We start from the raw sequence: 22,740 nt of genomic DNA, 5'->3' as shown, positions 1-22,740 counted from the left end.
TACCACGATGTTTTGTTTGCATACTAAATACTTGTCAAATTGTCCTTTATAATAATAGATTATAGACTGTCCATTCTGTTAACCAAAAGCCCTGAAATATTCCCATCTCTCTATAAACAAGAAATGCAGTCAATTCTGGCTTCCCCAGCACTTGTTTCTTTTCCTTTGGAGGTAGTTATATATATTGATGTCTTTACACTGTTTGAAATGCTCTCCAAGTTAAAAATAATTGTTATTTTTAAGATGAATAAATCATCCTTCTGTGGTATGAGTATTTGGTGATGGAATTGGAAAAGGAATGTGAGCCAAACATAGCTACACAGTGTTATGGAAGATAGCACCCCCTGCTGTAGTCAGTCATTCATCAAACGTTAATTGAATGCCTGCTGTGTCCTAGGTGTTGGGCTAGGCTAGGATATAAGAATAAAAAAGGTAAAAAGAAAGCAAAAGGAAGGGAAAGGAAATAGCTGTACCTCCCATAAGGATTTGGCAGTATCCTTCTATACTTACATGAATTTTTTTCTCCTATGCCTCACTTAACTTCCCTTCTCCATTTCTAATTACTTATAACCCTTCCGGTCTCTTCTACGCACATCCTTACAGTGTAAACTTAAATTTCAAACATGTAAACCATTAACATTAAAGCTGGGGGGATAAAGGAGTATCGTATTAACCATTTCCTGTTCAACTCCCTTCAATTCTAGGTGCAAGATCTAAAGGTTGCCTCTCCTGCGACCGTCAGTAGATGTGGGATGGTGTTTGTGGATCCTGATGAGCTGAAGTGGATGCCTTACGTCAAAACCTGGATGAACAGTGTTTCTAAAAAAGCAAGTGCAGCCGGGCGCTCCCTGTTATCTCCGTCTGCCTGGACTCCCCCCACCCTCGAGTGTCCACATGGCAGTTGATTAAGGCCTCACTGTGCTTGACTGAGGGAACCGCAGCCCTGTGCCTAGCCCTCTCCTTGAGATTTCTTGGGACCCTCCAGGAGTGTGACCTATTCCCCAAACCTGTCATTATTTGTTTCCTCAACTTGCCAGCCTGCCTCCTCGCTCTGGCTTCTGCCTACCCTGCCTGGCTTCTCCCCAGCCTGGGTTCTCTCAAATTCAAGCACAGACACTTCCTTGAGTTTCCCCTGAAAAAAAAAACTTTGCAGAAGGCTTGAGATAATGAGAAGGAAGCACAAGAAGAAAAAAGAGCATTTAAATCCAGGCACTGTCACTGTTTGTAGATCTTAGGAGCCCTGAACACCACTGAGAGCCAGAAAGAAGAGGAAACCAGTTCACTTCCCACCCACTCTTAGGTCCGTTACCCGAGACACATTCTAACATCGGCATCAGAGGTACCATTCCACCCAAAGTGAAGGAGAGCTTTTACGTTATTATTCACAACAGCTCGTTTCCATATTATCTTCTGTACCTTCTCCATTCCAAAGTAGACTTCCTCTTTACCTTAACAAGCCATCTTTTTCAGTTTCGCCCCATCTCATCTCAAACCCCGCTCCAAGAAAGCATCATCCTTCTGCCTCTCCCGCTCCAAAGATGAGTCAGAAGACTATATTGTTTTCTTCATTCTTAGGCGTCAACATTTTAAGAACATTGTGGTCTACTCTCAGAGTAGCCTGACGCAAGCAGTAATGCTCAGAGTTGAGACTTCATCATGGGCTGCCGTAAGATGTTAAATGTTCCTGAATTCCGTTTTCTAATAGACTTTTTAAATTTTTGATTTACCTTTATTTTTATTTAGAGCAGTTTTAGGTTTATAGAAAAATGTAACAGAACGTACAGAGAGTTCTCATACGCTTTCTCTCCTCCAAACATAGTTTCCTGTATTACCAGCGTTTTGCATTGGTGTGGTTGGCACATCTGTTAAAATTGATGAACCAACACTGATGTGTTCTTATTAACTGAAGTCCACAGTTTACATTACGGTTCACTCTGTGTTGTGCCACTCTGTGAGTTTTGATAAACGAACACTATCGTGTATCCACTGTTATAGTATACAAAATAGTCTCGCTGCCTTAAAAATCTGTCCTCCACCTGTTCATCCCTCCATACCCTCCCCCAACCCCTGGCAACCGCTGGTTGTTTTACTGTCTCCATAGCTTTCCCTTTTCCGGAATGTCATATAGCTGGAACGATACAGTGTATTTTCAGATTGACATCTTTCACTTAGTAATACGCACTCAGGATTCCTTCATGTCTTTCTGTGGCTTGAGAGCTCATTTCTTTGGGACACTGAATAATAGTCCATGGTGTGCATTTACCAAGTTTATCCATGCACTTACTGAAGGATATCTCAAAGTTTCCAGGGTTTAGCGATTATGAATAAAGCTCCTATAAACAGCCACATACGGCTTTTCGTGTAGGTGTAAGTTTTCAACTCATTTGGGTAAATACCTAGGACTGTGATTGCTGGATCATGTGGCAGAATTACGTTTAGCTTTGTAAGAAGCTGTCGGTGTGTCTTCCAAGGTGGTTGTGCCTTGTTGCACCCCCACCAGCCATCAATGAGAGTTCCTGTTGCTCCATATCCTCACTAGCATTTGGTGGTGAGGTGTTTGAGACTTGAGCCGTTCTAATAGGCATGTAGTGGCATCTCATTGTTGTTTTAATGTGCTGTTTTGTGATATATGATGTTGAATGGCTTTTATATTGTTTATTTGCCATCTATACATCTTCTTTGATGAGGTTGCTGTTCAAATCCTTTGCCTACTTTTTATTGGGTCATCTTATTATTGAGTTTTGAGAGTTCCTTATGTATTTTGGATACAAATTCTTTATCAGATATGTCTTTTGCAAATATTTTCTCCCAGTCTGGCTTGTCTTCCCATTCTCTTAACAGTGTCTTTCACAGCATACAGCTTTTTAATTTTAATGAAAGCTAATTTACCAATTTTCCTTTCACAGATTGTGCTTTTGTTGTTAGATCTAAAACCTCATTTCCAAACCTGTCACCAAAATATTCTCCTCTGTTGTCTTCTAGAAGTTTTATGGTTTTGCATTTTTACATTGAGGTTTATGATCCATTTTGAGTTAATTTTTGTGAAAAGCGTAAGATCAGTGTCTAGATTCTTTTTTTTTTTTTTTTACCATGTGGACGTCCAACTCCAGCACCATTGTTGGAAACACTGTCCCCTCTCCATTGGATTGCCTTTGTCCCTTTGTCAAAGATCAGTTGACCATATTTGTATGAGTCTATTTCTGGGATCTCCCTCTTGTTCCATTAATCTGTTTGTCAGTTCTTTGCCAGTACCGCCCTGTCTTGATCACTGTGGCTTTACAGTGAGTCTTGACGTGGGGCGGTATCAGCCCTCCAAACTGGTTCCCTAATGTTGCGTTCACTATTCTGGGTCTTCTTCCCTCTCCGTGTAAACGTTAGACTCAGCTCGTTGATACCCACAAAGTAACTTACTGGTGTTTTCACCCATCGCATCAAACCTATAGATAAGTTAGGAATGACTAACATCCTCACAATATTGGGTCTTCCTGTCCGTGCGCGTGAGCCATCTGTCCACTTACTTAGATCTTCTTTGGTTTCTTTCATCAGAATCTTGTAGTTTTTCTCATATAAATCTTGTACGTATTTTGTTAGAAATACACCTCCGTGTTTTATTTTTTGGTACTTATGTAAATGATGCTGTATTTTTTAGTTCAAATTCTAATTACTCATTTTTGGCATGTAAGAAAGCGATTGGCTTTTGCATGTGAACCTTGTCTTGTACAACTTTGCTGTAACAACTGACTTGTTCCAGGAGTTTTCAGTCGGTTCTTTGGGATTTTCTATGTAGATAATCATGTCATCTGTAAACAGAGAGTTTTCTTCTTTCTTCCCAATCTGTATACTTTTTATTTCCTTTTATTGCCCTATTGTATTAACTAAGACTTTTAGTACAATGTTAAAAGAAGTGGTAAAAGGGGCAACATTCTTTTTTAAATCTTTAGGAATTAGTCCTTTACCTTACATAGATATTTTAAATGTTTCATTTTGTACTTCTTTTTTATTGCTCTTAATTGTGAGACATATCATCAGTACAGAAGACTGCATGAAATATATACTGACAGTTTAACAAAGGATTATAAAATAAACACCTGTGGGCCCATTACCAGATCAAGATGTAGGACATCATCAGCTACCCAGCCTCTCCCCCTTGTGGCCCTTCCAAGCCACAGAGGGTTTTTTTTTTTTAATTTAACTTGCCTCATATCTTATGATGCTTATTGCCTTCAATCTAAGTCACAGGCTATACTGCAACTTACAAGTGTAAACAAACCCTTTTTGAACTTCATTATATATTTTATCTGCTCTTGCTAAAATATCATTCATTTGTTTACTTTTCAGCTGAATGAAGAAACCCAAGGGTATATATTGAATCTTTTCCAGCGTTACGTTGATGATGGTTTAAATTTTATCAATAAAAAGTGCAGCCAAGCAATCCCGCAAGTGGACATCAGCAAAGTTACCACACTCTGTTGCTTACTGGAGTCTCTGATGCTTGGGAGAGATGGAATCAATTTGACAGTGGTAGGCAGGGTCTTGTTGCTGTAAAACTGGGAAAGTGGGATTACCGATGGATGCTTTGCAAATAAATAACCACAGACTTTCCATCGTACGACTGTTTGATTCTCAAGTTAATTTTTTAGGGGATTAATGACTATGAGTAGATTTGTAGAATCTCAGATTTGGAAGGAATTCTAGCCCATAGTTTATCTTAAACTCAATTTTTAAATTCCCTCACAGTCTATAACGTGTTCCTAATGTGTGTCTCCTTAAACACCTTCATGTGGGGATAGACATAGTTATAATAGTTGAAAGATAACCTTGAGCTTTTGTTTCACATGCTCCTCGCCACTCATTTTCTCATCAGAGTATTTATACTACAATAAAACATCACTGTGGGAACCATTGAATGGAATATAAAAAACGTACAGTGTGCCCTTTTAAAAATGCATGCGCCTACACAAAAGAAAAGTCTTTATACATTGCAATTTAGACTTCTTTTTATGTTAACATGTGAACTATTGAAACTCTTTCTCTTTGTTCTTTCAGGAGCAAACAAAACTGAACACTATACTGTGTCAGACTTTTATATTCTGTTACGTATGGTCTCTAGGCGGAAATTTAACTGAAAACTACTGGGATTCTTTTGACACATTTATTAGGACACAATTTGATGATAATCCTGATGCCAGGGTAAGAACCAAATACATGTAAACATAGTAACTCTGAATCATTAAAATTAAATTTTAAGACTAAAACTTTAAAAGCCTTAGTTCTACTATAAATCTTAATTCTTCATTTAAAAGGGTTTCTAAAATTATTTACTTTTTTAGACCATGGATAACACTTACTTTTTTTAAGTTTTTAGGAGTTCTCTCCTGACCACATGAAGAAAGTAAGGTATAAAAGTGTATGAAAACGTCCTATTGTAAACAGAAACATTGAGTTCTAGTTAGTAAATTTATTTTTTCATGGTGCCCTGGTTTAGCGATTCTGAAACGACTTTCTGTACGTTCTAAGATTGAGCGAATGAATCAGTATATTGAAGATAATGGCAACCAGGTACCTCACTGTTAAGATCAGATTGAGGACAACTGGGAATTTAAGACAGAGAGACAGACTCAGAATTCTTCACTGAACCCTTGCTGCAGGCTCTCTAATAAGTGAGGCTTTTCATAACTTGGCCCCACCTGTGTTTCTAGACTTACCTCTTATAGTTCCCAACGTGAATGGCACTTTCCATGGCTTCCAGGCCTGTCTGCTTAGCCTACACCTTGACCCTTCCTTCCCCATCCCTGTCTCATCCCTTCTTTGCCTGTCTGACTCCTGCTTGTCTTTCAAGTCCGAGTTGTAGCATGGCCATCCCCTAGAACCCCTTCTAAATCTCTAGCCATCAGCACAGCTCCCCTGCAAGGAGGATGAGCCATCCCTCCGTTGCGAATGTACTGAGCTCCGTCGGAACCCTTATTTCTCCACGAGCAATCATTAGTGTGCTTGTGTCGATTACGAGGTCTTTGAAGGCGAGGCGGGTCCTCTTTCCGCATTTTCCTCCAGCACCGAGCACAGTATTTGGCATGGAGTGAGCCCCTGAATCATGGACTGAATTGAAAACACTTTACAAGTCTAACAGGGGGTTTTATAGTCAGTCTGTCAGGTTCAACGTATTGTATTGCTTGGTTCTGTTAAAGAATTGGAGTCTGGTACTCCAACAACCATTTCTCTACAAAGAAACAAATCCAGATCCATCCTTATTCTATGACTGTCTTTGTTCCTATGAGTGTTTCTGCTGCCGTGTGTCAATCCTGTCGAAAGTGGTGTTTAATTTTGCACCCTAGCTTCCCAGTTCCGGCGACCTGTGGAGCATTCACATGGACTTTGACACCAAACGGCTGGATCCCTGGGAACGAATCATACCCACCTTCAAGTACAGCCGAGATATCCCCTTTTTTGAGATGCTTGTCCCCACGGCTGACACGGTGCGCTTTGGGTATCTGATGGAAAAACTCCTGGCAGTCAGGCACTCGGTGCTGTTCACTGGAATAACTGGAGTTGGCAAGGTAGGACTCCTACGTCAGACGAGAAGGTCTGTCCACAATGAGGGCGTGAGGGACCTAGCTTTGTAAATACTCGTATGATTTATCAGTGCCTTATTTCCCCGGGGGATTTTGAATTTTGATCGCTTTTTTCCAGGAAGAGTCTAACTACGCTGAATCCATACCCACTCTATGGTTTGCCACTGTCTGAATAAACCCGTGGCGTCATTAATACATAAGCCAGAGGACCCTGTGGGCCAAGCTTTTGTGTTTGCGGGCATTTATGTGGTGTCGCTTAGAATTTCTGGGGCTGCCACTGTGGGTCAGCGTGGGGTTAGGGTGGGAATCGGTCAAGGTGGTTTGTGCCCCCAGTGGATTACTGATGAAGGTCAGTCTGTTACCTCCTGCCCATTTACTTCTTAACACAGCAATGATGTGTAGAAAAAGTAGAGGGAAAATGCTGACTGGTCTTGTTGGTTTGGGTGGAGGTCCACATAAACAGAGACTCGCTGTTTCCCTTCTAAATTATTTCTGAGTTTCTGGCTCCTGTTACCACACCAACTTGGATAGTAACCAAGACGGATCTTGGTATGAAACTGAAATAAAATTTTTTGCTGAGATAGATCTGATTAAAGTATTTCTTTAGATCTGATAAATCTAATTAAAATGAATTTCCAGGAAGAGGAAGGCAGACATTTCAGTCTGGCTTCAGCCTCTCTCCTTTTGTCCTGTTTCTTCCTCATTGTACTGGATTATTACTGACAGAGACAATTGAAAAGATACTATACTGAACGTGAAATCAGTTAACATATTTTTTTACAATTTAAAGTCTGTTATTGCAAAAGGACTGTTAAATAGAATTCAAGAATCAGCTGGCTATGTTCCTGTGTATCTAAATTTTTCCGCTCAAACTTCATCGGCAAGAACACAAGAGATCATTGAGTCCAAACTGGAGAGGAAAAGAAAAAATATTCTAGGTAAGAATTATTGTTGTCATTTGTCCCACACAAATTTTTATTATGCTAATAAAGTCACAAAAACAGTGCATGTAATAAAGTTACAACTGGGTATTTTTTTTGCTCAGTTTATTTGTAAAGGTAACTCTGTTCATGTGTTCTTTCCTGTGCTATGTATCAAGGTATCTTCCTGTTAGCAAGTGAGTGGTTTATTCCGATCACCTTCAACTCAACAAATCTTCAGTCCCTGCCTCTCTCTGGCTCTCCCTCTCCACTTGGGCTCTGCTTTCAAACCTGCACTGATTTTTCTTTTTTTCTTTCTTTAATTGAACTATAGTCAGTTTACAATATTGTATCAGTTTCTGGTGTACAGCATCATGTTTCAGTCATCCACGTACAGACATATATTCGTTTTCATATTCTTTTTCATCATAGTTTACTACAAGATATTGACTACAGTTCCCTTTATTTAAAATAAACAAACAAACCTCTTTATATCTGGTGCGTTGAGTCATCTGAGCTCCGTAGGGAGCAAGTGTGGAAGTTTTGTGGCTGTTCCTTCCATCTGTGCTCTGAGCCAGGTTTTGTGGCATCGCCCTCGTCCTTCCTTATTAACCACGCAGATAAAGAGCATAACTTTAGGTCACTTATAGTTACCTTGAGCCTGGTCCAAATGGCATCATCCCGCACCGCGGAGGGATGACGAGGGTGAGGGAGCCCCTGACAGTGTGGACGTCCCGGCCGTGCCCACAGCTCCCTGCAGGGGCCTGGACGGGACCAGAGGCGTCTCTCCTCCTCAAGACACGACCGTGCTGGGGCCCTCCTCACTCTGCGAGAGGAGCTGAGCTCCCCACACGGTGTTCACCGTGTTCACTGAGCCCGAAGCCTCACCTGCCTGACGTTTCCCAGGGGCGAGTCGTGATTCTTAAATTCACGCTATCTACCTCCCTAGGAGCACCGGGAAACAAGCGAGTCGTGATTTTTGTTGACGACTTAAACATGCCCAGACTGGATCGCTATGGCTCTCAGCCTCCCATTGAGCTGCTCCGGCAATATCAAGATTTTGGTGGATTTTACGACAGAAACAAGCTCTTTTGGAAAGACATACAGGTTACTTTGGGCTTCAGATTGCTTTGCGTGCTCAAATTTAAACGGCTGTCAAGTTTAGCGTAGTCGTTTGCCAGACTTACCACAACAAAGTGCGGCAGGGTGGGTGACTCACACAACAGACATTTATTTTCTTACAGTTGTAGAAGCTGGAAGTCCAGGGTCAAGGTGTCACAGATTGGTTTACTCTGGGGTCTCTGTCCTTGGTTTGTAGGTGGCTGTGCTCTCCCTGTGTCTTACGACCTTCCCTCTGTGTCCAGCTGTGTCCGAATCTCCTCTTCTTGAAAGGACACCAGTCATCCTGGATTAGGGCTCACCTATGGCCTTGTTGTGACTAAATTAGCTCTTGAAATGCCCTGTATGCAGATACAGTCACAATGGGACGCTGGGGGTCAGGGCTTCAGTATGTGATTGGCCAGGGGGAGGTGGAGAAGGAGACGTAGTTCAGCCCATGACGTGCGGCGTCAGTGTCTCTTCCGTGTGGCTCAGTTCATTCAGTCCATGTGGATTCTCGCCCTGCTTGATTCATGAGGTGCATGGACGAGGGAGACCTCCCGGCCCCCTGGGGGGCCCAGCTTTGAGAGATGGATGAACATGTGTTTAATGCAGGGTGAGAAGTGGAGAGAGACCGGAAGGAGGTGGGGGCGGGTGCTGGGCTGATGATGAGAGAATCCTTCCTGGAAGAGGTGATGTCAGAACAGGATTTTGCGGGCAGGGCAGGGCAAAGCAAGGAAGGGGAGTGTTTGCATCTCAGAGTAGTGTGGACTGTGAGCGCTGAAGCAGCCAAGGATGCAGATGTCAGCCCAGGGGGCCGTGGTGCCATGAGGAGGAATGCGGATTTATCCTCTCAGAGATGGGGAGCCTCTGATGGAAACGTTACAGAGCGATCCCCTGGGCTGCTGGGGAGGTGTGGACTAGAGAGGAGGCAAGACCAGAGGCAACTGCAACATCACGTATCCATCAGTTGAAAGTGTTCCGACCAGAGGCTGGCAGGGAACGTAACCCTGTATTTCCCTTAGGAACAGTGGTTCCGGGTGCATTAATTCAGGGTTCCTGGCAATTTCATAGACTGTACCTACCACAAATGACAAGAATTGACTATACTTAGTATTTGCTGAATGAGTGTCTTTTCATCTAAGGTACACATTCTTAAAATTTTTGAGATTACATTTTTACATGGGAGTATTTATACAAGGTAGATGAGTTAGCTGTGTGACCTTATGAGCAATAAGTTAGCAATTTGTTGAACCACCCAGGGCCTTGGTTTTTTTCATGTGCACGGTAGAAAGGACAACAGTGATCTCCGGAGGTGGTTGTGACCATGAAGTCAGATAACGTGTTGGAAACGTAACACAATGCTGTCAGTGGTAGGTCCTCCAGGATCATTGGTTCTGAGTCCTGCCATTGGGACAGGCAGACGCCATCTCCTCCTCTGCTGGGTGACCTGAGTGGCTTTCTCTCCTTACAGGATGTGACGATCGTATCTGCGTGCGCACCCCCGGGCGGCGGCCGGAACCCCGTGACCCCCCGCTTCATCCGACACTTCAGCGTGCTCTGCCTCCCCGTGCCCTCGGAGCACAGTCTGAAACAGATTTTCCAGGTGAGTGTGGGTTTAACCTTGGGCAGGAGGGGAAAAGAAAACATATTTGTTCCAAGACTTGCACAATCAGAAGAGTCTTGTGTTTCCACGGAGCACCCCCAGCCTTCCCTAAGCAGAAACCCAGTAAACCCAGGGCCACCTGGGCACCAGCCGACAGGCATTTGCATCACAGCCTTCTGTGTTTGTGGGCTCAGAGATGGCTTTAGAGTTGTCAAAACACAGCCCCTACCTGTAAGGAAGGCTGTCCCCTGAGCCCTGGACGCCCAGCAGATCTCGTCCACTACCAGCCCCCAACTCTGTGCTCATCTCCCCTCTGACCGCCACGTCTGGGTCCACTTGCCCACCAGACGCCACCCCCAATAACCCAGCGAGCCCAAGCTCAGCCCACCTAACCCGGAATTCACCAGCGCTGCAGCCACCAGCTCCAACGAAAACAAGCAGCCATATTTCTTCCATCTGTACAAATTTCTCCAAGGGGCCACTTCCTCCTCCTTTAAGTGGGGAAATAACTGTGTCTGCCCTGTAGGGCTCAGCAGACGTGTCCAGCAAGTGTGAGGCATTATTCTGAATAGAGCGATGGGAGAGCATGTAGCAGCCTGAGCAGAGCGGGGATGCCCTAACCGGCCAGCGAGGTGCTCAGAGATTTGCAGATGCAAACTACTGTATATGAAATGGATAGACAAGTTTCTACTGTGCAGCACAGGGAACTATATTCAATGTCTTGTAGTAACTTATGGTGAAAAAGAATATGAAAGTGAATATATGTGTGTTCCTGTACGACTGAAGCGCTGTGCTGTACACCAGAAACTGACACAACACTGCAAACTAACTATACTGCAATAAAAATATATCAGAAAAGTAATTTAAAAAAATGAAAACATAACACACACAAACACACACACACACACACACAAAGATGCTCAGAGGAGACTGAGCTGAGTGCTGTGGGGTGGGAACTGACTGGGAGGAACAGACACGTGGATGAATGAGGTCACAGAGTCAGGAAATGGCAAAGGGGGTGTGCAGGTCGGATAAGACGGGTGACTGGTCTGGGGAGGCTGACCTTGGCGGTAATCACCCAGGAGCCGAAGAGGCCCAGTGGTGGGGGCGTTAAGTGAGCCTCTGCACTCACCAGCGTCAGCCTCTCCTTCCAGCCGGGCCCTCCCTCCTCGAGGAGAGGAAGGAGCAGAACCCGCTCGTGCACAGCCGTCAGTACATGGAAAGTGGTTTCCATATTGAAAGAGCTTATATCCGTGGAAAATTATTTCTAATAAATTTGAGGTAGTTCCAATAAGTTGTTTAAGTGCTGATGCCAACAGGATGTGTAAGAACGGCCACATTTTGCAAACCTTTCAGAGAGTGCTTGAGAATGTGAAAGGATAGGATGTTGGCTCCCATAGTTAAGCAGCAAGTAAAGAACATGATGTGAAGCGGGTACATGGACCAGCACTGGTATTCCAAGACTTTTTTGTTTGAGAACCTTTTATTCTAAAGTTTGAAATGAGTGATTCCAACCATGCCCTCTGGACACACTTTGTGATGTGATCGGTGCTGAGGGGCGTGTCCCAGGTAACTTAGGACTGATGATAAAGTACTGAATTTGCACACTGCTCCGGGCACAGGGAGCAGTGGGGAGAGAGGGTAGGGAGGAGGCTGCGTGGGGGCAGAGCCCGCACTGACAGGGGAGTGCGGGACTGATTCATGGAAACAGAAGGAAGACAAGAGTGGAAATGGAGAGGCCAGTGAGTGAAGGAGGGAGTGAAGAAGCCCAGATGGAAGAGAGTCGGGGCTGGGATGGAGTGACATCAGAAAACAGAAGGACGCAGACAGATTCAAGAAATGTATTCAAGGTTGACTGCAGGGGACAGAGAGTGGCAGGTGTGAAAAGAGACCGTCAAGTTCCTGATCTGAGTGGAGGGCGGGGCCGTGCACCAAGACGGGGAGGCAGAAGGGTGGGGAGTTCGTAGCTACCAGTAAGCTGCACTTTCAATATACATGAAGATGAAAGTCTGCGGAGCTGTTGGTCATTCACCCATAAAGATCAGAGAGAGGACTTCGGGTCATTCCCAGATAACTCCGGCACTCCATGAAGACCCTCTGGGCCCACAGCGAGCAGAGGTCTAAATTACTTGGGAAGTGGGTTCATGGCAAGTCCACGCCTCAGATGTGAATGCTGCTCAGGCCTCACCAGACAGTCATGGAGACAGGAGTGAGTCCATTCTGGAGAACAGACTCTGAAATGAAGAGTCCTGGCACCCGCTTGTCCTCACGTTGGAATTTGGCTTTCTGCTTACTGCTAGAGGAAGTGTCATCAGATCCGGAGTTTTTGAAAGATAAATTTTGGTTAAAAAAAAAAAAAACTCTGACGCTCTCATGTTATGTTTCTGGTTCTAGGCCATCCTCAGTGGCTTCCTGAGTGACTTCCTACCAGCTGTAAAGCAGACTGCATCAAACATTGTAGAAGCCTCAGTCGAGATCTATAACAGAATGAGCATTGATCTCCTGCCAACACCGGCCAAGTCCCATTACGTCTTTAACTTGAGGGATTTATCCAAATGTGTGCAAGGTAGTGTATGGAGCCCACATGGCCTGGCCTGCCCCCTCCTTTCATTTCCACCCACCCCAGATCTCTCAGGAGAGGAGTATGTACATGGATGTCAGTGACGTGTCTGGAAATCCCACCCCATGTTCAAGTCACCTTCCACCCCGGCCCCAGGCTGACTACTTCAAGCCACACTCCCATTTCTCACTCCCAGCTGATGGCCTGTCTTCTTTTTCACTGAAAAAACAAGCAATCAAACCAGAACTGCCTCCTCTTCCAAATCTCCCAGACGACCCGCATCTGCCTGCCTTCCTACTGCAGTGGTCCTGGCTGTCCCTGCCCCTCTCGTATGCCAGTACTCCCTCTGGTGCTGAGCCCCATCCCCTCCTGCCTACGCGAGGAGTTTGCTCTTAACATTTCCTACTTCTCTTCCGCATTGTCCGTGCTTCCTCTTCTGTTGGGTCATGCATAACAGCATATAAACCTGCTGTAACACCTCTCATCTTAAAAAAGAACTGTCTTTAGGCCACATACCCTGCTTCTGCTACCCTCCCCGTTTTCACTGATAATGTGTCCCAGCTTTGCTTTCACCATTGTCATGTGTGTGTATATGTGTATGTCCACTGGGGGACCACTCATTCCTGGGAGTGTGGGGGTAAAGCTGGACTTCAGGATTTTCTGGTTAATTCAGCTATTTTTCTTCTTTTCTTAAAAAAACAGGTATCCTCCAGTGTGATCCAGGAACAATAAGAGAAGAATTACAGATATTTAGACTCTTTTGCCATGAATGTCAAAGAGTCTTCCATGATCGTTTGATTAATAATGAAGATAAGCACTATTTCCATGTTATTTTGACAGAAATGGCCAGTAAATATCAACCTTTATTCAGCCGTTCTTTCTTTCTTTTCTTTTTTTTTTTTTTTTTTTTGAGTAGAAAAGCAATTTGGGTTCTAATCCTAGCCATTAGACCACCGGGGAGACGCAACTGGGTTCCTAAAAGGAAAATTAAAATGAGCAAGATGAACCGTAGTCATTGATGAGTAAAAGTTTTTTTTCTTCAATGACCCAAATATAGAACAACATATGAAATATTGTGAAAATCATTTTATGGAAATTCAGGAAGGTTTGATATTCTTAATACTGTATGGAATTTTAAGTAGAGGAGAGAAAGCAGAAAAAAACAGCATTTTGTCTGCTAGGAAGCCAGGATATTTCTAAAGTACTTCTGATTTATTCATATGTATTCAATATCTGTTATTTAATAAAATGTTTATTAATTTTAAATATTCTGAATCTTAGATCCGGGGGATAATCAAACTGAAGTGTTCTGGTTTTAACACGGCTTTCTCTCAGTTTCATGTATACTTATGTTAAGGCTTCTAAGTAAAGTAATGGTTGTTATAATTATGTATATTATATCATTAATATCCTGCGTTCAAGCTTATCATTATACTAAAAGTTGACTTTATTTTTTGAACAGACAAGCATTTTGGAATTGCAATAGGCCTGGAATACTTTTTGACTAGGCCCATCATATTTGGAGACTTCATTAAGGTAAGTCCGTTGACCTGACTACATTTGAAGGTTATAAAGCATTTACCATTCTCTAGTTCAAGTTCATATTCTGCAGGAGCTTTGCACATGTGAAGATTAAGGATCTAAACTGGGGGTCAGCAAACTATGTCCCACAGGCCAGATCCACCCACCACGCATTTTTGTAAATGAAGTTCTGTGGGGACATAGCCACGCCCGTTCGACTGTGTGCTATTTGTGTGGTGGCTTTCTGGCTAGAAGACAGAGTGGGGTGGCAGCCACAGACACCGTATGCCCTGCAAAGCCTAAAATATCTACTGTCTGGCTCTTTGGAGAAAAAGATTGCTGACTTCTAATCTAGTTACATTCATTCTGGTAATAGTTTGAATCAGAGACCCATCGGGGATTCAGTTTGGAAGGAAGCAAAGAGGTGTAGTCTCTTAACTCAGGGCTGGGATCCCCTTTACAAGGGCCTGTGTAGCTCTTCAGCATCCGCTCGCACGTTTCCAGGCCTGGGAAGCCGGTTAGTAAGCAGTGCTGCCTTCTTCCTTGCAGGGTAGCTCCAGTTAGTAGGAGAGTTTTCCTCATATTAAATTCCTCAAGTCTGTCCCCGCCATAACGTCTATGCTCACACCCTAATTTTACCCTCTAGATCTCCCTAGAACAGACTTACCCTAGATGAATGAACCTCGTTCTAGGTTAAAAGACTTCTGTCTAACCGCCCGGCCTGCGGTCACAGGCAGCCATCTGGTCTGACCACGTCGGCTCTTGTGTGGGAACCGCATTCTCAGCGTCTCTGAGAGGGAAGGGTCGTGTCTGTTTTGTTCACCCTAAATCCCCAGTGTCCTGCACAGAGCTGAGTATACAGCAGGCTCTCAATCAATGCTGTTTGAACAAATGAATGGACTCATCTTTGTATTATACATATGCAATACTTCACGACTCTGGTAACCCCTGAAAACTAAAAAAAAATAATATAAGCAATTTATTTGTATGAACTCTATCTATTTAAATGTCTTCTTAAAAGCAAAGTCCAAAGTTTGTTTTCAGGTGGTGATTCTATTTCCTGTGTGTTTCTAGCGATGTCACTATGATACGAGGGAGTGGAGCAAAGCAGAAAGCAGTGCTGGGCTCTCCTCCCATTGCCTCTGTGGATTTTAGCCAGTGGTTCCCAAAGAAAGTGCCCCCTGGGGGCAGTTGTCACAGCCACAACAAGTCATCATCAGTAGGTCCCAGCAGGAACTCAGTTTCCTAGAATTTACACAAAATATCTTTCTCAGTGATTAGTTAAATGACTTCTGTGTAAAAACTACATATAGTTCTGACATGATTTTTTTTATAACCACCACAGTCTGCCATTCATAATGTTCAACGATTTCGCTTTTCTGATGCCAACAGCCTAAGAGCAAAAGTATAAAACCAGAGTAATGTGAGAAAACTTTGAAAACCATTTCTGAGCTCCTGTGTGAATTTTATTGCAAAGGTCATTGAAATTCCAACATGCCACTTGAAGAGGTTAAATTAAATGGATTTTTTAACTAGCCATGAAAATCTGATGTAATTTAATCCTATTTCCTTGGTTTTGAAGCCCTGCTAGCATACTTAAGTGACTGATTAAATAGAAACATAAATAAAACAATGTTGTCTCCTAAGGTTACGTGTATTATATATATTTATACATCAGAATTGATCCAAATTGGTTCTTCTCCAATGAATCACCTTACAGTTTGGAGCGGATAAGAGTGATCGGATTTATGATGACATGCCTGATATGGAGAAAATTGCAAACGTTCTGCAGGACTATCTTGATGATTATAACCTTATTAACCCCAAAGAAGTAAAGTTGGTGTTCTTCCAAGATGCCATAGAGCATGTTTCAAGGTATTGTGCCATGAAGTGCCCAGTAATGCATTGATCCAATTTCTTTTGCATTAAAAGGTAAGGATTCAGTTGTACACAAGTCTTTAAATAGGTTGCTAGATGGACAAAGTTCTATTAGCAAATCTCACTAGAATTTAAACGTTATTTTTTGATATATTTAAAATACATGTGTCATGAACTTTCTGTGAAATCTCAGGGGTTATTTCTTTTTTTAATTTTTTTTTGGGGGGAGAGGCAATTAGGTTTATTTACTTATTTATCTTTAATGGAGGTACTGGGGGTTGAACCCAGGGCCTTGTGCATACTGGGCACACACTCTACCACTGAGCTACACCCTCCCCCTATTTTTCTAAATATTTAATAGATTGGCTTTGTTTTGTAAGTGTCCTGTCTCATTACAAAAAAGGACCTGCGGTGTTTTGCGGTATAACCAGGCCAGGGACATGCGTTCCTAAAGAAATAGTGGGGGTCAAGATTATAGCAAAACAAACTGAATGCAAGGATCATAGATTCCATCTCCTCATGAGTCTGACTCATACCCTCTGTAAGTATCTTTTGAGGGTCGTCCCTGACACCTAGGTATCCAGCCTGAGTGTCTGCAGTCCTTGGGGCACACATGACCTTTTTAAGTGGCTCATGTCCTGTTGAACAATTCCTAAATTGTTAAAATGTGTTAAACATGTTAAACTGTCCATTGGAGGGAAAGGTGAAATCTGCTCCCTGTGACTCCTGGTGCTCCCTTCATCATGCTGAGCAGTAATAATTATAATGGCACTCGGTGTGAATGTAAACCATGAGATGGGGTATCTCATTTAACTCTGATAACATCTCTCGATGGCTCAGTACCAGAATCTTTCTAGACACAAGGCCCAGAGAACGTTCAGTGGTCTGCTGCTGCACAATAAGCCACGTAATAACTCGGTGGCTTCATTTGTTCACGATCTCCCGGGGCTCCCAGCCATTTCCTCCTGGATCTCCGCTCGGTTGCACCTGGCACGTCTCTGCCTCCGTGCGGACCCCACCATCTCTGCGGCACGGCGGCACCAGTGTCAGGGCTGCTTACACGGTGGCTCAGGGCTCCAAAGGCTTGTGCCCAAAAGAGAGCAAGCCAGGCAGAGGCCCCTTCTTGAGTTTTTAAACTGTATTCACACTTCCCTGTGCACTTTCACAGAATCTTTAAAGAAGGGTTTGCAGGTGGTCAACTCGCTGAGCAATAACGCGCTAGTTTCCCCACTAACCGTGGTGGAATGCCATTTGTAAAACGGATGCCTGAGGCCAGCCTGAAATTATTTGTCTCTTTGGGAGTAATCCATTATATCTACTTTTTAGATGCTCACGAGTTTTCAATTATGTCTCAAATAGAGATCTGTATTTCATATATTGATTCACATATGTGTGACTACATACAGTCACCTGCAAGCACACACACACATATTTTGTTTTATATTCACGTACCTCCCAGAAAACATTTCGTGTTTTGCTTCTCTTCTTTGGCTTCCTTTCCAGACCCTCAGCGATGTCCTCAGATCCGTGGTCTCAGCTCACAGTTCTGTCCCCTCATGCCTCTCCTGCAGTTCCTCTGGGATCCCATTTGTTTCTCCTAGATTTGTCCTCCTTACCTTCCATTTTCTCTCTTGTCATTTTAATAATCATTTTCTTTTTCCTCTGAGTTCTGGGTAACGTCCTTGACTTTGTCTTCTCCTTTCCCTGTTCAGTTTTCCCCGGTGTCCTATGTGCAAGGCCCACCCATCTTCCACTGCGGTTTTCAATCTGGTAGTCAGATTTTTCCACCTCCAATCATTTTTTCCGAATCTTAAATTTTTTGCCCCTTTCTGAGTGCTTGCTCTAGTATCATGACAGCAACTTTCAAAAATTCTAATTGTTAACATGAATCATAAATTATGGAAAATCCATTCCAATTACCTTCCCCCACCAAAAAAAAAAAACCTACAAAAGGAAAAAGAAGCTCCATTCGGATTATTCCTGTTGATCTCTCCTGAGCTGCAGTGGCTTTCCTGCTTGTTCATCCTTACAAACGGAGAGCCAGGCTTACTCAGTGTGCCTGGCCAAGGCCAGCAGCCTGTAGGACGTGGGGAGAGGCGGGTACCAAGAAAGCCCAGCAGTGCTTTTCTCCCAGCGAGGACCTCAGACCTGCCCTGTTCTCTCCTGTGGCCTTTTGCTCCAGGATGACCCTCTGAGCAGAAGCCACATCGTACACTTGACATAAAACTTCCTCTGCTTTTTTTTTTTTTTAATCTTTCTCTGCTTTGCTGCCCCCAGGATTGCCCGCATGGTTCGTCAGGAAAGAGGCAATGCCCTGCTGGTTGGGGTGGGCGGCACAGGAAAGCAGTCCCTCACGAGGCTCGCAGCCCACATATGTGGTTACAGATGTTTGCAGATTGAGCTGAGCCGGGGGTATAACTATGACAGTTTTCACGAAGACCTGAGGAAATTGTACAAACTGGCTGGTGTCGAAGACAAGAATATGGTTTTCCTCTTCACGGACACCCAGGTACATATTTAAATATCCAAAAAGCAAGAACAGGAAAAGGATGAGTGTTACAGTCACGTGTGAGCGTCAAATAGACTGTCCAATGGCGTTCAGGGAATTCCTCCCTCTGCTAACAGAGCTCCTGGACCTTGTAAATGACTTTTAGAGTACGTTTTTCCTTCTTTTACCAACTACTGTTTCCCTCTGTAAACTCTCAGTAAGTAACTGGTTAAGAAAATGAGCAGGGTTTTTTAATTTTTCTTGGAGGGGGAAGACATGAATAGCAAAAGGTAATGAACTATTTCTGTAGAGGTAAATCTAAGAAAATAATTCCCTAAGTGAAGTCAATTAGGAAAATATGCTTTACTCAAGAAAAGGAAAAAATAATGGCTGTGTTTTGGTTAAATTAACTCTAAAATTAAAATAGGATTACATCTATGCCTACAACAACCAATTTAATTGATCTTAGAGGATTTTCTACATTGATTATACTTGAGTATTTTAACATTAGGGAAAATAAACATTTGTAGAAGTTAGCCAAGGAATAAAAAAGTGATCTGATGCATAAATATTTTAAAGTCCATTTTAATTTTGAAAACACCATAAACATGATTAAGTGCAATCATAAAATGGGAAAAATACGTTTAACAGCTGTGACATGCAGTGAGTTTATATCTGAACATGTAAATATGTTTTACAAATGAAAAAGGATCACGCAGCTGAGTGTGTGCCCACCACTAACTCCGGCCCCATCGCTGCTGGCACCTGGAGACGCTGCTGGGGACGCCAACACCCTTTGCAGCCAATGCAGACCCTGGGGACACACAGTTGTCGATCACTGTGGACCCCAGTGGCCTGAGCCAAAGAGAGATAAACTGCCCCACACCACGTGTGCCCCCAACTAGACCTGGGGTCCCAGTAGGCTCCAGCCTGCTCCCACCCGCAGGGAAAACCAAAGTCACTCCATAAAGTCTGGAAGATATAGACACTTACGTGTGTCTGTAGGGATGATGAAGAATTGGGGAACCGTGACTCCGCCAAAGAAATACAGTAAACCTCCAGAAACTGGCCCCCAGAAATGGAGATCCACAAATTGCTCCACAAAGAATTCAAAATAATTATTCTCAGGCAGCTATAAGAGAACACAGATCAACAATTTCATGCCATCAAGAAAATAATGCAAAAACAAAATGACGGAGAGTGACGTCACCAAGATGGCGATATAGGTCAGTCCCAACTTCACTCCCCTTCACAAGAACAACTAACAACTATTCGTGGACAAGACACCGCTGAGAAAATCCTAGAGCATGGGGGTAAGGCTGAAGCAAACCCCTGCACCACAGAGACCAAGACAGACCACACTGGAAGGGTAAGAGGAGCAGTTGCACACCAACCACATTGCCTTCCCCCAGGCCAGTGCAGCACCGTATCACGAGGTCTGTCCTGAGCCTGTGGTTCCTCCAGGGGGAAGGATGCCCAGGTGGGACGTCCAGCCCCGCGGTGTTGTGGGCTGCATCTTGGGAGTCTCTTTCTGGTCTCGCATCACAGGGAGGGTACGGGAATCTGCAGCACTCGAACCTCTGGGAACTCGATTGCAACAAGGAAGTCATGGAGGTGTAACAACCAGCACTCAGATCGTGACAGACCAAGTCCTTACCTGCAGCGCCCAAGCAGGGGTCCCAGCCAGCAGCTCTGCTCTTCTGCAGAGCCAGGACGGTGGCACAGTCTGACAGGGGAACTCAGTAGGATGCTGGTCCATCTGACTGAGGTCCTCACATGAAGAGCCTTGCCAGCCCTGGAGCCTGGTCCTCCCCCCGATCCACCCAGGCAGGGGAGCTGAGCCTTACCATGCTTACTGCTGAGTGAACCTCCTGGCCCCATCCAGCTAGAAAGCCTGGCCAGAACATCTGGTAATCTGTGTAGCCCAGCAATGCTCAAGTGGAAAGTTTGGCAGACAGAGTAGATTGTCCACAGGGCAAAGCCTGTGGCAGTGTCCAGTCAGGGAACTTGGGGAGACTGAAGTGTCTTTTTTGCACTGTGTATTCTTGTCTCCTTTGTTGTAGATTAATTGCTCATATAAGTGTTATTTCTGGATTCTCTATTCTGTTCCATTGATCTATGAGTCTGTTTTTGTGCCAATACCATACTGTTTGATTACTATACCTTTGTAATGTAGTTTGAACTCAGGAAGCATGATACCTCCAGCTTTGTTCTTCTTTCTCAAAATTATTTTGGCTATTCAGGATCTTCTGTGTTTCCATACAAATTTTAGAATTGTTTGTTAAAGTTCTGTGAAAAATGCCATTGGTATTTGGATAGGAATTGCATTGAATCTGCAGATCGACTTGGGTACTATGGTAATTTTAACACTATTAATTCTTCCGATCCATGAATATAGTATATCTTTCCATTTGTTTGTACCGTCTTCAGTTTCTTTCCTCAGTGTCTTATAGTTTTCCTAGTTCAAGTATTTTACTTCCTTAATTATATTTATTCCTAGGTATTTTATTATTTTTGACATAATTGTAAATGGATTGTTTTCATAATTTCTCTTTCTGATAGTATGTTGTCAGTCTATAGAAATACAACAGATTTCTGTATATTAATTTTGTATCCTGCAACTTTGCTGAATTTCATTGGTGTATTCTAATAGATTTTTAGTGCATCTTTAGGATTTTTCTATGTATAGTATGATGTCATCTGCAAAAAGTGACAGTTTTGCTTCTTCCTTTCCAATTTGGATTCCTTTTCTTTTTCTTGTCTGATTGCTGTGTTTAGGACTTCCAGTATTATGTTGAAGAAAAGTAGCAAGTGTGGGCACCCTTATCTTATTACTAATCTTAGAGGAAACACTTTCAGCTTCTCTTGGAGTATGATGTTAGCGCTGGCCTAGTCATAATGGCCTTTATTATGTTGAGGTATGTTTCCTCTATACCCACTTTGTTGAGAGTTTTTATCATAAATAGATGTTAAATTTTGTCAAAAGCTTTTTCTGCATCTGCGGAAAGGATCATATAATTTTTGTTTTTCAATTTGGTAATGTGGTGTATCACATTGATTTATTTGTGGACATTGAACCATCCTTACATCCCTAGGATAAATCCCACTTGATCATGGAGTATGATCTTTTTTAATGTACTGTTGAATTCAGTTTGCTAATATTTTGTTGAGGATTTTTTCATCTATCTTCATCAGTGATATCACCTGTAATTATTTTGTGTGATGTCTTTGGTTTTGGTGTCAGGGTGATACTGACCTCATAGAATGAGTTTGAAAGCAGTCCTTCCTCTTCAACTTTTTGGGATAGTTTGAGAAGGATAGGCATTAACTCTTCTTTAAATGTTGGTAGAATTCACCTGTAAAGCCATCTGGCCTTCGACTTCTGTTTGTTGGGAGTTTTTAATTACTGATTAAATTTCATTACTGGTAATTTATCTGTTCATATTTTCTATTTCTTTCTGATTCAGTCTTGGGAGATTGCATGCTTCAAGGAATTTACCCATTTCTTCTAGGATGTCCATTTTATTGGCATGTAATTGTTCATAGTAATCTCCTATGATCCTTTGTATTTCTGTGATGTCAGTTGTAACTTCTCTTTCATTTCTGATTTTATTTATTTGTACCCTCTCTCTTTTTTTCTTGATGAGTCTGGCTAAAGTTTTATCAATTTTTGTTTGTTTGTTTTCAAAGAACCAGCTCTTAGTTTCATAATCTTTTGTATTGTGTTTTAGTCTCTGTTTCATTTATTTCTGCTATGATCTTGATTATTTCTTTCCTTCCACTAACTTTGGGTTTTGTTTGTTCTTATTCTAGTTCCTTTAGATGTAAGGTTACATGGTTTACTTGAGATTTTTCATGTTTCTTGAGGTAGGCTTGTATCATATAGTAAATTTTGCTCTCAGAACTGCTTTTGCTACATCCCATAGATTATGGATCATGTTTTTATTTTCATTTATCTCCAGATATTTCTTATTTCCTTTTTGATTTATGCAGTGACCCATTGGTTGTTTAGGAACATATTATTTAGCCTCCACATGTTTGTGTTTTTGCAGTGTTTTTTCCTTGTAGTTGATTTCTCGTCTCATAGCATTATGGTTGGA

At 42.8% G+C, this 22,740-nt stretch overlaps 1 protein-coding gene, 1 long non-coding RNA gene and 1 other non-coding gene across 3 annotated transcripts in view; 1 reads left to right on the top strand and 2 right to left on the bottom strand.

Moving 5' to 3' along the window:
* DNAH6 (dynein axonemal heavy chain 6) overlaps positions 1-22,740 on the top strand; it is a 150,366-nt gene that overhangs the window by 64,518 nt on the left and 63,108 nt on the right. The window contains exons 35-46 of the mRNA XM_045519487.2: positions 705-827; positions 4,339-4,521; positions 5,047-5,190; positions 6,333-6,554; positions 7,360-7,507; positions 8,439-8,596; positions 10,062-10,193; positions 12,588-12,759; positions 13,456-13,602; positions 14,216-14,289; positions 15,995-16,149; positions 18,430-18,661. Of these exons, the coding sequence (XP_045375443.2) occupies positions 705-827; positions 4,339-4,521; positions 5,047-5,190; positions 6,333-6,554; positions 7,360-7,507; positions 8,439-8,596; positions 10,062-10,193; positions 12,588-12,759; positions 13,456-13,602; positions 14,216-14,289; positions 15,995-16,149; positions 18,430-18,661 (1,890 nt within the window). The remainder of the gene's footprint in view (positions 1-704; positions 828-4,338; positions 4,522-5,046; positions 5,191-6,332; positions 6,555-7,359; positions 7,508-8,438; positions 8,597-10,061; positions 10,194-12,587; positions 12,760-13,455; positions 13,603-14,215; positions 14,290-15,994; positions 16,150-18,429; positions 18,662-22,740) is intronic.
* On the bottom strand, positions 16,416-16,488 carry TRNAT-AGU (transfer RNA threonine (anticodon AGU)). The gene has a single exon. It is a non-coding gene; the product is annotated as a tRNA-Thr (tRNA).
* Positions 19,210-22,740, bottom strand: part of LOC105072091 (uncharacterized) — a 120,508-nt gene continuing 116,977 nt past the window's right edge. Inside the window, exons 4-5 of the long non-coding RNA XR_012502983.1 lie at positions 19,634-19,772; positions 19,210-19,454 (exon numbers count right to left, since the gene is read on the bottom strand). This is a non-coding gene — a long non-coding RNA (uncharacterized LOC105072091). The remainder of the gene's footprint in view (positions 19,455-19,633; positions 19,773-22,740) is intronic.

This window comes from Camelus bactrianus, chromosome 28 (genome assembly GCF_048773025.1).
Source record: "Camelus bactrianus isolate YW-2024 breed Bactrian camel chromosome 28, ASM4877302v1, whole genome shotgun sequence".
Taxonomy (NCBI): Eukaryota; Metazoa; Chordata; class Mammalia; order Artiodactyla; family Camelidae; genus Camelus; species Camelus bactrianus.
The sequence above is the reverse complement of the archived record's forward strand: the minus strand, read 5'-3'. Positions and strand labels throughout refer to the sequence as shown.